General features: G+C 42.5%; 1 protein-coding gene across 5 annotated transcripts in view; it reads right to left on the bottom strand.

Annotated features, from left to right (window-relative positions):
• Positions 1-15,749, bottom strand: part of PARD3 (par-3 family cell polarity regulator) — a 592,893-nt gene that overhangs the window by 228,118 nt on the left and 349,026 nt on the right. For 3 of the 5 annotated variants that reach the window (XM_044425073.1, XM_044425070.1, XM_044425072.1), the window contains one exon: positions 13,608-13,646. The exons of the other annotated variants lie outside the window; for them this stretch is intronic. In XM_044425073.1, coding sequence (XP_044281008.1) covers positions 13,608-13,646 — 39 coding nt within the window. The remainder of the gene's footprint in view (positions 1-13,607; positions 13,647-15,749) is intronic. 5 annotated transcript variants of the gene reach the window in all.

The following is a 15,749-nucleotide window of genomic DNA, read 5'->3' as shown; positions in this document are numbered from 1 at the left end:
AGATAAGCTGAACCTAAATACCAAGAGCCCAAATCATAGCTTGAAAGTGCAGGAGAAAGATATGTAAAATGTGGCATTTAAAAACCGAAAATAAAAAATGTAACACAATCACTGACTAATTGCAATAACTTCCATTTGATCTTCATATGCTCCAAATTAACAACTTCAGCATGTCAATCAAAGTACCTCAACATTATTTTCATGATTAGTTGATCTGTGGAAGGAATTTATTGCTTCGTATACCTTGACACCACAAGAAATAAAAACACCAAAGTCAATTTATGTACTGCAATGCCTGAACAACAAGACTGAACTCCCTCAAGAGTTCTTGCATACCATGTCCAAAACAATTAGCAGCTCCACAATACTCTGTTCAGAGCTGCTGTACTGAAGAAAAGGTCACCTGAAATGACTTCAGATGGATGAATGAAGCTGCTCAAGTATGTAATTTGCAATAAAAATTCGATGGGTGATAAACTGCATAGGTGACTTCTTTGCCTCAAATTCAAATCTAGCCTCAGTGACATGAGCCCCCAGGGGAGGGGTGGGGTGGGGTGGGGTGGGGAGAACAGGGGCAGACTTCTGCTTCTACCACCCCAATCCAGCCCACCTGATAACTTCAAAATATTTTAGCATTCACTGCTTGTTAGCCTTGGCTGTCATAATCCTCTCCGTTTTATTAGCCTCACCTCTCCTTTCACCAGGTAGCATTTCCAGCTGTTGATATGTTGATTGTAAAGTTGTGGTGGCAGTGACCATTAATGTATCTTTACAAATCGGTAACATTCAGGGTAAAGGGATGGTGCTGCATAACAAAATAGTACATGCATGAAGATACTTGGGCCTCAGCGATTCATGGCTGCATTGAAATGGCTGCTGTACTTCCCAATAGGTTGGAGCCCTGAAATTTGATACATGTGAACGTTCATACTCATTGATTCCTAGAAAAGTCTGAGAGCTGACCAATATTTCAGTTCTTCCTCCAATCAGGAGCCTCAAGGTCGAGTCACACAGAAGCTAAACTTAGGGCAATTTAACCTGATTACCAAAGAAACATTTGTGCACTTCTTCAAAACAAGGAGCTCAAAGACAAGAAATGCAAGAAATACTAACTGCTAGTGGAATCTAGTATGCATTCATTTGTCTAACTGTACAAATGGGAAGTGAGGCACCAAAAATTTTAGGCCATCGGAAATGTGAAATTTGGAGCACACACAAAAGCAAAGATGTGGTATGTTTTAAAATGATAATCAGAAAATTGTGCATCTTTGTACTATTTGCTGTGGACAGAAAGAAAGAGGGTTAGAGTAAGATATGTTGTGCCCTAGTTCTGCTACACTAGTGAGTCTTCTTGTTTATACCCCAAATCTGAACAGAAGTAGTTCAGAAGAATTTGGACCAGAAACAGTGTCAATTTAGCTTTGTTCTCAGAGGACAGAAAGCAGGAGGTAAGTTATCCCGGAATAGGATATGTCCCTCTAGCATATGCAGTCTTCCTCTCATGCTTGGTCCTGTCTGGAAAACTGAACCAAGCCAAGGAGCCTGCAAATGCTTGTAGAATCAAGGCTGCACAACCGGCAATCTTTCTCCACTTTATATGCAGTACCACAAACAAGGGCAGAAGTGAGATGCTGCTTGCACAGCATTCAGATGAGGCTGCATTCCTGGCGAGTGCCACATGAATGCTGGGTCTGCTTGCCAGGAACTTGGACAGCCATACTAGGGAAAGTCAAAGGCACAAGAAGAAATGGAAGACCAAATATGAGATGAGTCAACTCCATAAAGGAAGTCACAACCTTGAACTTAGAAGAGCTGAGTGGGGCTGTCACGGACAGGAGACTTTGGAAGCCGTTCATTCACAGGGTCACAGTAAGTTGGAGACAACTTGATGGCACATGGCAACAACAACAACAGATTGTACGGATTTGGAACTCTCTGAAATTCAAAATGATATACTTGACAGCAAAAGAGTTCTACCTTACCCCCCACTAGCTGGAGTGGACTTTACATGCTGGTCATATTCTTTCACCTAACTTTCCCTCAGGCCATGCTCACAGCTAGACTTGTGCTGGAACTGTCATATTCAGTCTGGTCTTTGGGAAGAAAATTAATAGGTGAAGTTTTCCTCATCATTGCACCTGTGTGCAGAGGTGATTATGGCCCAATGTGTTAGCAGGGCTTGTAAAATTCAGTCTTTTCTTTTAACAGTAAGTTGAAGCTTTTGTTTCTTAAATTTTAAGTGATAACCCTACAAGTTCTACGGTATAGTTCAGATATATACTGAAACTGTTTAATCTAAATATTGTTCTAGTTGAAACTAATTAAACAATAGATAGGTTCAAATAAAAGTTATAATCCTTTATGTGCTCGATGGCTGTAGTTGTAGTGCTTCCAAAATACAGGCATCCTGGAATCCTGGCATCTTGGAAGTAAAATAATATCTTAATTCCTTTGCTCAGACCATACCACACTTAACCTTATTATGTAAATCAACTTGGTCCTGTGTTCAGGACTGGCATATAGAAGGAGCCTATGCTAAAACAGTAACCATTTAACAGTGATTAAATTGGGGGGGCACAATCTCTCTCTTTAGGTATCAGTATACATGCAATCACAATATGTATTCTTATATACTTGCAGGAGTACAGCCACTGAAAGTGAGTTCAGGCAACAGGACAAACATTGTGTCAGGGTTGTTGTTAAAATGTGGGTTGCATGGTGTCTGAACAAAGCTGTGCTGAGAAACCATGTTTAAGACTGAACAACTTGTGAACAGAACCTGCAGTTTGTTGCTGGACTGTGCACTATGGTTGTTCACCTGTTATTTTGGCTGTTTTCAAACACGATAATCTACATTCCAACAACCCACAGTTCAGTGACAATTCATAAACTCTGAGTGTGGGTTATCATTTTGTCTGAACCCAGTCACTGTTTCCATGTAATGCAATAAGTTGCAGTGAGCTTCAGGCATGTTCCTCCTTCCCCTCCTCTCCTCTGCTGTGGCTGGCAGAACAGAAACTCTTGCTCTCATTTTAAACTGAGGACATTTCACCGTATGTCCAAACCCTAAACTGTGGCTGATTCTAACTATGGTCTGAAGTTGACTTATTTCAACAAACAAACCAACCAACCACAGTTAGTCTTGTCTGTTTTTTGGATATCATCACAAACTGTACTGGAGAAAAGGAAGGCACAAGCCAAAATCTTGTTGCAACTGTCCCCATAATGCCACACAACAGCTTACTGTTACATAAAAACAATGCCTGTGTTTTATTTTAGGCTTTGATGGTTAGGCAATTAACTGGTGGGAAAAATGAATTAAAACAAGTTCCTGCCTAATCATGCAGCACATTTTAAATGACTGCTTTTAGTACATGCATATTAAAAATGAAGGTGGTCAGCTGGGTAATACCCTTAACTTTAGCATCCACAAATGCATTGCCTAGATATATGGCTGCTGTATAACACAGCGGAACAAAGCACTCTGCCAAATCCATGCCTTTCAGTTTCACCTCCTTCTAGACAGAACAACTGAATGCCGCTGAGTTCCGCTAGTAGGTCTCCATTACAGAAAAATACATGAAAGGAAAAAGGAACTCATCCAAACTTGAGCACTGGGCCACTGTTGTGATGCAGCTTCCCCATTGATTCCATCTCGGCATTTGCTTTATTTGATCAAAACATCCTGTTCTAAAGCACCTTGTAGGAAAACTGTGATCATAGCTTTGATTTTATTGGTGCTTCCATGAGTGCCTGCTGCAAAATAATAAAACCATGTAGAACTTATCTTTGATTTTTTTTTTAAAGTCCCATTCTCTTCCCTTCAGCTCTTCCCAGGCTAAATATTTTAATATCTGCCACATGTTAGGGTAAACATTAATTAATCTTATTTGCACATATACACTAAGGCTCATTATTCTTATTAGCCAAGTTAATGTCACATCTGGCAAAGATTGCACTTTAGTACAAATCTAACAGTAGTTGCTAAATATCAGAGACTCTGGGCAAAAAGAGGCTTTCATGAGATTTCATGGTAGATGCGAGTCTACTTTAGTCTGAATATTAGTCCTGAGCCACTGTTTATGTGCTAGTGCAGCATGCACATTAGAGACATGTGGTCTTTCTTTATTGCACCTCCCATCCTTTGTCTGCTGTCCTCATGTCACTGGTCAACCATAAACAAACAAGGAAACTGCATCAGGCACCAGAGTAGAAGCACAGTGTGCCAGTCCGCTCTGCTTTACCCCGTCCCACCAGGAGGACCCATAGTTGCAGCCTCTGAAGAGCACTTCGGGGAACTACATCAGTTGTTCTCCTGCCATGGCATTTGCGGAAGCAAGAGAGCCACTCGAGGGGATTCCCAGAGCAGGGCCAGCAAGTCTTCTCTACCCTTGTTGAGCAGACCTGTATCAAACAAACTTCCACAATACTACCAGAGTTATAGAACTCCCACACAAACTCCTGCAGGAGCTCCAGAAATGCCTTTTCCAGCCATAAAGTTCTCTAGACGGCCAACAGGAGATGGATTAGGGTTGCACTGCACTGTTCTGAGCTGGGATAGGTTGTCCCTAAGCATCCTTCTGTGGCCAAAACTTTTTACTGTGTCCGCTACAGCTCTGGAAAAGGCAGGGACAATAGTGATAAAATTATACGCAGCATAAATAGAAGGAGGTTTGCACAGCAGGACACGGGTTAGGACGAAAATCCAGGAAGAAGCTGAAAAGGGCAGAGCCCAGTAGCAAGATGGAGGAAGGGTGCCTGCAGAGTAAGCCATGAAGTCAAAAACAGGATCATTGAGAGATGGACATGTAGGGGAGGAGAGCGGAATTAAGAAAAAACTGCTTCAGAGGGAGGGGAAATTTACCCCTTCCTAACCATTCCTCATATACAGCTATATAGGAACTATATCTGGGCAGGGGAGGAGTAAGTTTTCGCTCCCCAAGTTGCAATCCTAATAACCATCACATCCCCATCTAATCAAGTACCGAAACAGGGGGAGAGAACTGTGAGAGCCGTTGCGGTGTAGCGCTTAAGAGCGCAGGACTGGGACTCAGGTGATCTGGGTTCTGGTCCCCACTTGACTAGGGGACTTGGGGCCAGTTGCAACCTCTCAGCCCAACCTACCTCACAGGGGATAAGATGAGAACCGGAGGGGATAATGATGTAAGAGCGCTTGAGTTCTTTGCAAGAAAAAAGGCTGGATGTAAATCGAATAGATAAATAACTGCAGGCTTCACCTTCACACAGCAATTTTTAAAGCATTAGATAAAGAAACTGAAGATGTGGGGGGTAGTCGGAGGATCCATGCTGAGCAATGGACCCTACATGATGAAGGGCTGTGTGCCTCAGAACAGGAGGTGCCGAGCTCAAATGGCAGGAGAAGAATGCAGCCTTGGGTGCTTTGAGCATGCTGCCTAGTGGCTGCTCGTTCATCCCTTGATCGGGCAGGATGCTGGCCTGGACGGACCCATGGCCTTATCCAGCAGTACCGTTCTCGACTTCCAGATTAAACAGTCTGGGAGAGAACCTTATGCTCTTTTTGCTAAAGCAGGGTGAGGGGATGGGGGAATAATTGGTTCAGCAATGCTTCTAACTCAGTTGTGCTTTAATGTTTCTATGTTTGTTATATTTTAAGATTTATGCTTTTTAAAAATCTGTATCCTATTGAAAGCTAGTTGGAGCACCATTTTTGGTGGAAGGCTGGAATATAAATCCAATGAATAAACAAATACTTGTGAGTTTTACTGTGATGGCAAAATGGAAGAATCAGCTAACACACACACAAGGTACTTTCCAAAATATAAAGGACATTAGTGATTCTATAGTGATAAAAATTATAATCAACGGAAATTTGACTGACATTTCAGCAAGTGTCATTCAAATGTAGGAGTGGCTGCACTTGCTGAAATTTACTTTTACTTTTACAGAACTGCCAAGGTACCAGTGTCCTGCCTTACTCTGCTACTCCTTATTCTTTAACAGGGGAATGCCTCACAAAGATTGCAATGCTAATTTAAGTCTTCAATACTTATACCCACCTCGCTGGAATTAAGCCCCAGTGAATGCAATTTTAAAGAATTTTAAAATAAATGCTAGAAAATAATAGCACTTGCAGGAATGTACTATTATGTTCTTAAAACCATTGTTAATGCCAACACATATAACTTAACTACAAGGGCCCAGTACAAGTACACATGCCTATATCTGTGGAACAGCTTGACTTGACCTATTTAAATATATTTGACATAACAGCTTGACTTGGCATATCTAAATACCATCCAGAGGAGGGCAACAAAAATGCTCCAGGGTTTGGAAACACTGCCCTATGAGGAGAGACTGAGAGCACTGGGCATGATCAGCCTTGAGAAGAGAAGACTTAATGGGGACATGTTATCATTGTATAAGTACCTCAAAGGCTGTCAGAAAGAGGAAGGTCAAGATCTCTTCTTGCTGATGCCAGAGTGTAGGTCACAGAATAATCAAGTCAAATTACAACAACCTGGATTCAGGCTGAACTTCAGGAAGCGCTTCCTCACTGTCAGCAATACAACAGTGGAACCAGCTGCCTGGAGAGGTGGTGGGCTCTCCCACACTAGAGACATACAAAAAGAAACTGGACAGCCATCTGAGTGGGATGGTATAACTTGGTGTCCTGCAACAGCAGGGTGTGGACCTTTCATGGCCCCTTCCAGCTCTACTATTCTATGATATTAAATATTTTTCTGATATTCTATAAACTGCTTCTGAATTAGCCACAAGAAAGGCTGCTCACCAACACTCAAGTGATTAATTCTGAATATTGAAAAAATTTCAAATTATGCAAAAAAGAGATAATGTGTTAGATAAAACAATTCCCTGGGGATTATTGCTTTTGCTCCAGCAATTATTATTCCCAATAAACTATTCAGAAACAGCTAGTGACCCTTGTTTAAAAACAAAAACAAAAGAAATCGTAAACACAGTAGCTTTCTGGGAAAGATTGTGTATTCTGTGTGTGTCTCTAAGTTATTTTAGACTGCATCTTTATTAAAAATGTAATCTGAAACTATTCAAAACTGGCCCCCAAATGGATATGAAACTAAGGCAATCACCCTCCTCCTTTAATGTGGCCAGTCTCCTATTATTGAGAAACAAAAGGCTTCATCTTTCTTTATCGTAATAAAAGTCATACAAAATAATAAGCAGCGTACACAATACTCCCAATCAACACAGAAAATGAGACTGTCAGCTTCATCAGCAACAAACCTCTCCCCATCTGGACACAACAATTCAACTGTAAATGATATGATACACTTGGAGAAGTATTTATCCAAGTCCCAACCATCACATATACAGTATTTGCTAGAAGATCTTCGAAGGAGATAAATGGATACCTTTCCCAAAACCTTTGGAAACCCCGACTTAGTCAATAAATTGGTGACCCACTTAAGATTTAAAATATAGGTTCTTGGAGCTAAGCAATTTAGGCCCAAGACTGTCTTGCAATCAGTGCTTCCAACCTTTCTGTTGTTTGAAATGTTCCACTTCCCTTCCGCTCAGCTGCCACAAGAATTACAAAGGCTCCCAAGTGATGCTGAATTCACATGTTCAGCATCGCCTCCTGGCACACGTTCAACTGTGCTGCTGTACATTGCAGGGGAAGGTTGGTAGAAATGGGAAAGGATCTTATCATCCATTGCTTTTTTTCCCCTATTGAGAAACTCCTTACCCCAGTTTTCCCTATAACACTAATGAAACAACTGTCTTGACTTTCATTGAATGCTGCATCTTAAAGACATATCTCTTGCCCAAAATTAGGACGTCAAAATGAGAATATACAAGTTAATGAAGAACTGGCCAATCAATCAATAGTAATTATGACATTGCATAAATGACCCTCCTCCTTTGCTTCCCAGTGCTACCTCGCTAGGCTTAGGAATTCACTCGCCTCTCCCCTTATTCTACAGTGTCTTCCTCAAGGCCAGAGAATTTGGTTCTCAGTCTTTGCCTGGCTATCCTTGCTTGTTAACCTTGACTTTTCAGAGTTATTTGCCAACCGCTCCTCCTCTTCTACCCCATTTATCTCACATTCTGAACCTGAACTCTCTGGCTGGGACTGCTGTGCTGAGAGAAAGCTGGGCCCGTATCTAGGTGGCCACTGTTGACACCTTTGTTAGATTGGGCACGCTTTTAGTTTGGTCCTGTGCACTCTTCTTATATTCTTAGGATACTGGACTAGACACAGTCTTGTAGGGCTCCTGTGCTTTAAAAGCAACCGTGTCCCTCATGGCTCCAAGAGAGGTTAGCTTCATAAAATATACTTCATTAAAGTACAATATTTAAATATATAAAACCTTTCATATTCAGAATGTATTAACAAAATGAACCTAACAAATAGCTGTGTAGTTAAGCAGAGAAGACTTGTGGCATCTACTTCTCACTCAGGAGGCACCAGCCATCTATATTCAGCTGCACAGGAACAGGTGATAGCCCAAGGCAAACTCACAGGCAATGGGACCCCCACCCCCCCCACCACAACTACTTTGGACTGCAACTCTCCAAAATCCTGACCATTGCCATGCTGGCCAGGGTTTGTCAGCAATGGAGTCCAAAAGAGCTGAGGAACACCACTTTGCCTACCTGTGACTTAGAGCTTTAGAAAAAGGGTTCCTTGCTCCCAGCAAGTGAAGAAAGATGAGGAGAGATATTCAGTGCAAGAGAGCAACAATGCTTTTCCCCTGAAAATTATCAGTGGTGTAGGAGAGGTATCACTGCCCTCGGTGTCCAGACTTGCTCCACCCTTTTCCAAGGCTGCTCCCAGGTTTGAAGGCAGCCTCAGGTGGGTACACCACAATAGCACTCCTTAAATCGATGCTGGACAGTTGTCACTTCAACTCTCACTAACTTAAACTCTCTAGTCCCCTCCAAGAGTGAATGGCAGACACCATGGACAGAAAGGTTGTATGAAACTGTGCTGCCAGGCCCACTTCTGTGGTCCTGTGGCTTCCTCTGGCCTTGGTCAGACATTCATACTTTAGATGTGGCCATCTTCAGAGGAATGCCTAAATAGACAGGCTTTCCATATGAGGTGGAACCCCTGACATTAAGGGCTCCACATCACGTAAAGGCCTAAACACATGGGTTCTCTCTCATATGCCCTCCTCTAACATTTACGGATTGTGGAAAGGGACAAAAGAACAGCTCCACATCCCTCTGTATATGTGATGCCTCTTCCCACAAGTAATATGTGAAGGAGGCTCCTAGAACAATTTTCCCTTCTCTAGTACCAGAAAAACTAAGAGTGGCATAGTGTCAACAGTCTACAAGCTCCAGCTCCATCAGAACAAAGAGATCAGCATAGTACATTAGGAAAAAGACAGACAATGTACAAATAGGAAAGACAGTCTGCACTTCCCCCAGGGACACCAACACAAGAAAGCCCTCCCTAATCATAATCTGACCTAGATTTTATAATTCCAGAGACCCCAAGTAAACCCCAATGAGCAAGCAGCAGAAAGACAAGTTCAGAAAGGAAACACCTGCGCACACAGACACACACAAGACCCTTCAGGGAAACAGATTCCCAAGGCAACAAGCCAAATTAAATGTGCTTTTCCCTTGTATTTCTTGTGTCCCCCCCAGGGGTTCACTAAGACTCTACCAAGGAAACCAAACACAGTGGGCAAAAAGTACTCACTCCCCACAGGTGAAACCAGCAGAGATCACCACAGATTTGGGTTAACAGAAACAAACAGTGTCAAGGGGGACCTTCAAAATGCACAATACCAGCCTAGCTCTACTGACTTTTGAGAAGAAGGACAAAGGTTAATTGGCTGATGATATCATAATTAACAATTTATTTCTATGCACTGTAACAAGATTAAGATAATTATCCTCACAAACAGAAAATGTAATGACAAATTACCAGTTTTCATATCACAGTCAATCTCTTTCATATCAAAATAATCACCATGCTTTAGCAGAAGGTGCATCTGCTCCATTTTGGATGGGAGTGTATAAAACAGAGATTCTGAACCGCCATATGGGAAGTCCATGCAGCCAACTTGCTGTGAAAGCAGGAAGTTGCTGGCTACACTTTTCTGGAATATTTTGGTGGCCAATGGAATCCCAGATGGGACGGTACAGAACACATCCATCAAGAGAATAGCTTATTATACTGCAATAGCAATTTAAGGGTGGAAATATGAAATATTTTCTCATGCCAGGCCATGAGGAACATATTATCACATTCCTTTCATCTAGGCTAGAGGTCCAGCACTTCTGAGCCTGTCTCCTATTCAGGAGGGACAACTTCAGGGACACAGATCCAAGTGCTGGCAATAACTAGCTGCTTATAGTTGAAGAGGCAGCAAGTACCTACAGCACTTGAGCTGATGAAGAACAGGCAGGCAGCACTGTGCAGAATGAGAAACAAGCAAGCAGCCAAGGTACAAAGTGAGAACTCCTTACAGCCGCCCCTGCCTCATCATGGATAGACGTTTTGGACTCCCACGCTGGCAGGGCTGTTGTCAGCTGTACTCTAGAACATCTGGATGGCACTAGGTTGGGGAAGGGTGGAATCGTGTCTTTGCACAGTTCGACGTTGCTCTGACTTGAGGAAGTTTGTCATACAGAAGAAAGGCCTGTGACTGACTGACTGACTGTGATCACACAAGTTTCAAGGCAAGAAGGATTGCCTCTTGCAACCAGCTGTTCCAGTGTCCCAGAGAGCATGAATTAGTGCTTTATCTTCAGGAATGTTTGTACTTCTGCCCTGCTGCAGAAGATAAAACCATTCACTGTTTATTAAGTCATTCTTGTTAAAAGATCATAAATGATAAAGAATTATTCGGCCCTGGTTGTAGTGAGGCTTGTTATTTCTTTAAAAATGTGAAGTGCATCATGAAATCCTCTGCATTTGACTGACTGAACTTGAGAAGCTTAGCCACTGAAAATGGGGATGGGAGAGGCCACAAACAGGTTTGCTTAGCAGGTCAGGAACTGTCCAACCAAACGTAGTACTGAAAAGACCTGGGACTCGAGACCACAGGGCAGAGAAAGCACAATATGGTTTTTCACATGCTAATTTAAATATGCTATAAAATCCCCCCCCGTGTGTGTATGTGAGAGAGGGGGGGAGGGGGGAGGGGGGAGATGAAGGGACCACATCTCCTAAAGACACCTCTGTGTAAAAAGAGAAGTCTAGACAGGGGAGAGGGGGGCACAAAACGCCACAGGAAGAAAATTTTGTCTATGACTGCAGGAGAAGCTCAAGTGGGCAAAAAGCCAGCTAATCCAGGTGGGATCAGATGCGATAGAGTTCATCATGGCTCCTGCACTTTTATCTCAGCAAGCACCAATGGACAGTGGGGTGCTGGGGCAGATGGTCTCAGAGATTCAGAGCTTCAGGTGGAAGATTTGGGGCGCCAAACCTAGAGGGCCGCTCCCTAACACCACTATGGCTGTAACATTTTACAGTGCATGGGTTACCCATGGTATTAGATTCCACTACAATAGACTACAATACTGTTATTTGACTGCTGCAAATGTGAGACCGCCTTGCAAAGCAAGCTCTTCCACAACAAAAACCTAAATCCAACACAAGTAAATAGCAATTGTGAGGAAAATGACTGCCTGAAAAATCCAGAGCCAAACCACAGCCAGAATGGTTTTTTCCTCTAACTGGTAATTTGGAGTTCCTGTCAACAGGCACTTTTATTTCATGTTGCCAATATTTCTGATGGCTGTGCTTCAAAGCCGGAAGAACCCAATGTTGTTTTCATGTTTCACCTACCACCCAAGATTCTCCCAACATTCTTCTTGCTACTCTTTTTGCTTTGCTTTCTTCTACTGTCAGTCCTGAGATGACACACTCACTGAATTTGCCCAGAAAGGCAAGAAGTGTGGCACAAATAATAGCTCCACAGGCAAAAAGACAAAAAAACCCTGAAGGCTCTGACAAGAAGAACTAGCTAAAGAATGGTGCAGAACCAAGCAGAGAGCAGAAAGGCAGACGCATCAACATGTAAAGTACAAACGCCAAGTCCACACTATTCATTTTCTACTGAATAAATCTTGGTATGCAGAAGAGATTAATAAAAAGGAATAAAAGACATGGCACTTACTACCTGCGTTTTCTCCTGCCAATATTCATAACCATAGAACAGTTGCCATGTAGACCTTGACAGAGACATACACCTACCCTGATCCCCACATTAAAAACAAATCATGCTTTAAATATTATATTCATTTTGAAAATTGCTGGCCAGGTTGTTAGTATTTGACGCCTCTAGAAATCATGGAACAAAGCCATCACTTCCCTGTTGGGTGATGACAAGAGATCAAGCACAACATTTGATCTATGAACTATTTCAAAGAAGTTTCACTTGTAAAAGTAGACTGTCCTAGCTCACCACACCAAGGGGTCATGGAGTGTTTGTCCCATGCAAGATGGACTTTGATTTGGCAGGCCTGACTCTCCTGAGCACACTTGGTGTTTTGATTTCCAGCTCTGATTGAGCAATTAACCATTAACTGTATCGTGCAACTATTCTGATTATCAAATGGGACAAAAGTCATAGAAATCTCTTTTTCACTGAAAGAATTTTGTCGACCCTTCTAAATGACCAGGCCTAATTTTATAGCAGCCGTTTCTTAAACTTTTTTTCAAGGCACCTCACAAAGGATCAAGCAAATACTCAAAGGATCACAAAGGATCGAGCTTTATGACTAGGGACCTTTACTTTAAAATGTCCTGTTGCACAAAATATATACTTTGAGAAAATTCTTAGGATTATTGCTTTGGAACTCATCACATTATTAGACTTGAGGAGGGAAAACAACAACCATAACAACAGTTTGTAGAAATCAGGAATCTCAATTGCCTGCCTCCTCCATTGCAATTTTCAGTTAAAGCAATTATCTTGCCCATTTTTATCCATCATTCTTAGTGAAATGAAGGCATTATGAAAAATGTTGTGAGACGTAAACAGGACTGCGTTGTAAAGTACTGATTCATATGATGATTCATTTCTAAAAGCAAACACAAAACCCCGCTTGCTTTAAATTGCTTCTATAATATATAATGCTTGATGTTCTTTATCAGAAGCATTTAAAGGATGCTCTGAAAAAGCAATGGGCTACATCTTAATATAGTCCTGCTCCATCCAGTTCCAGGATAAATATGATTTTCATTCCTCAGCTACAGTGGAGCAGTTTAAAAATAAGCTCCAGCAACGAATGACAGCTAGACTTGTGGCGGGAGTCTTGGACATAATAGTTGCTTGTACTTTAGACCTCTTAGCTTTTATTTGATGCTCAGTCTTAAACTATTTCAAGTCTCTGGGAACTAAATACCTTATTTGGTCTTAAAGCCAATTTGTTTGTGAGTGAGTGCATGGATAGCTGCCCCAGTTAGAGGTACACATTATCATTCCTCATGCATTACAAAGTACATGGGAAAGAAGTGTAAGAAAGAACACAGAACGCAATTTAAGGCTGGAGAGAGCCACCTACAGCATACATAGTGAATGGAACTGTCTGTAAAAGCTCCTTTGATGGACCAGTCCAATATTATTAATTCAAAAATCACTGCAACTCTTCTTGATGTGTCAAATATAAACTCTTACCGTTTCCTTGGGAAATTGTGACTGGCTTTGTTCAGTTTTCTAAAAGAAGTGGGGGGAAAAATTCAAATAAGAATGAGGCTACAAAACACATTTGCTCACTCATAAAAGGAGGACAAGCAAGATTTTACTGCTACATAACAGAAGAACATAAGACCCATGCTGTCCCAAACCAGGGTTTATCTAGTCCCACGTTTTGTTCAAACAATAGTCAACAAACTGTCAGTAGGAAGGCCACTAACAGGACCTTCCTCCCCATGTTCCTCAGCAACTGGTCCATACAGGCATACTGCCTCCAATACTGGAGTTACCTTGTAGTCCTCAGGATCAGTAGCCACTGATGGGGTTATGTGCCATGAATCAGTCCAATCCCCTTTAGAATCCATCCCAATTGGTAACCATCACTTCATCTCATGGGAGTTTAACTTTGTGTTGTATGAAGAAGTGCCTCCTTTTACCTGACCTGAATCTCCCATCAATCAGAGGACGTCAAGTTCTAGTCTTTTAGAGAGGCAGAAAAGTCTTCTCCACTTTCTGCTCACCATGCATAACTTTTTCTAAGCTAAATAATTCGAGATGCTTTAACCTTTCTTCATCGGACAGATACTCCAGTCCCTTGATTAGTTGCCCTTTTCTGTACTTTTCCCAACTCTACAATATCTTTTTTTAAGGGCTGTGCCCAGAATTGTACCCAGTGTTCTAAATGCACTCAAGATTCTGATACCAAAATGGAGTGTATGATGGAGGTCTGCAGGAAATGGGGATGCCCCTAATGGCAACCTTTTTGCTCATGAAGCATATCAGACCCAGACAAAAATCTTTGGAAAAATTCCCAAAACCACAAATAACATTTTGTACAACTAGTCTAGTGGACCCATGAATAGAGTGCCAGATCATTACAAAGAGAGTCTCTCTTTCTCTCCCAACCCACCCCCGCACTCTCAGATTGTGTCTGGCATAATGCTTTAAATCCTATGCACAATTGCAATGGGCAGTATTGGCCTATTTTAACTGATGCAAGGCGTACTTAATAAAGGTATGCCACAGTGAGTATCTGAATCAGGAGCCAACCTATTAGTCCTATTCTCAGGGCCCCCTCATACTTAAAGAAAAAACCCAGAAGGCAAAGTGGCATGCCACGTACCCATTGTGATATGAAACCTGGCCTTCGGCTGCCACCATATCACGCATGCAAAAGGAACTGCAGCTCATAAGAGGCAACTGAGCTTTCACAATCACCATCTGTCAGATGCTGGCCTAGTATAGGCAACTAAATCTTAATTCAAGACTTACAGTGACGTGCAGGAATGTAACACCTTTGCTCAGTGATAGGTTACAGCAATGTGCCGTGCTTGCCTTCACCATGGAGTAGAGTGTAAGGCCACCCAAGTGATTCTCAGGACCATGGCATTAATCCAAGATGGAGAAGAATTCCACCCATGGCTGTGACAAGAGGGTTGTGTGGATCCCTCCTTCTGACATACACAGCAGTGCCTGTGCAGCATCTTTAGCGTGTCATAGACACCTGAAACTGTGGGACAGGTATTTCTCCCAGGGCATCTGCTGCCTGTACACACTCTGGCACTTCAAGAACCAGGGAGAAAACAGGAGAGAGAGTGCTTTTCACCCTTCTGCCCCCAAAGAGAAAGCAAGTGCCAAGAGAGCTGCCACTGACAAAAGAGAAGGGAAGGCGACAGGACCAGTGGTGGTGGTGGTGGTGATGGAAAAAAGGGGTGCAGCCGCTGAAAGTGTACATCCTGCAGGCCACAATGACAACAAGGAAAAGGCAGGAGGAGAGAATGCTACCAATGCAGAGGACCAGGTATGGAGCTGGAGAGCTGTCTGGGCACAGGACTTGGGAGTGGGGGTTGACAGCGAAGAAAACCACCAAACATTAACATCCCATCAGTGGCAGTTGCCATGGCATCTTTCCTTTCCTTTTCTCTTAAAACATTTTACATGGTGGGTGTGGAGCACCTGCCGTGCTCATTTCTCAGAGCGTTGTTTTTCTGGCTCTCTGGCTCAAGGATCCAGTGTGACCAAGAACCTTTTCAGTGCTTTGGAGAAAAGACAAGAAAAAGAAAAGGAGCCCTGTTCACCCCCCACCCCATGCCAGATGGAGAGAATGGAAGAAACAATTCCCTC

This window comes from Varanus komodoensis, unplaced genomic scaffold (genome assembly GCF_004798865.1).
Source record: "Varanus komodoensis strain SLA01 unplaced genomic scaffold, ASM479886v1 scaffold15, whole genome shotgun sequence".
Taxonomy (NCBI): Eukaryota; Metazoa; Chordata; class Lepidosauria; order Squamata; family Varanidae; genus Varanus; species Varanus komodoensis.
This window is presented reverse-complemented; position numbering and strand designations above follow the sequence as displayed.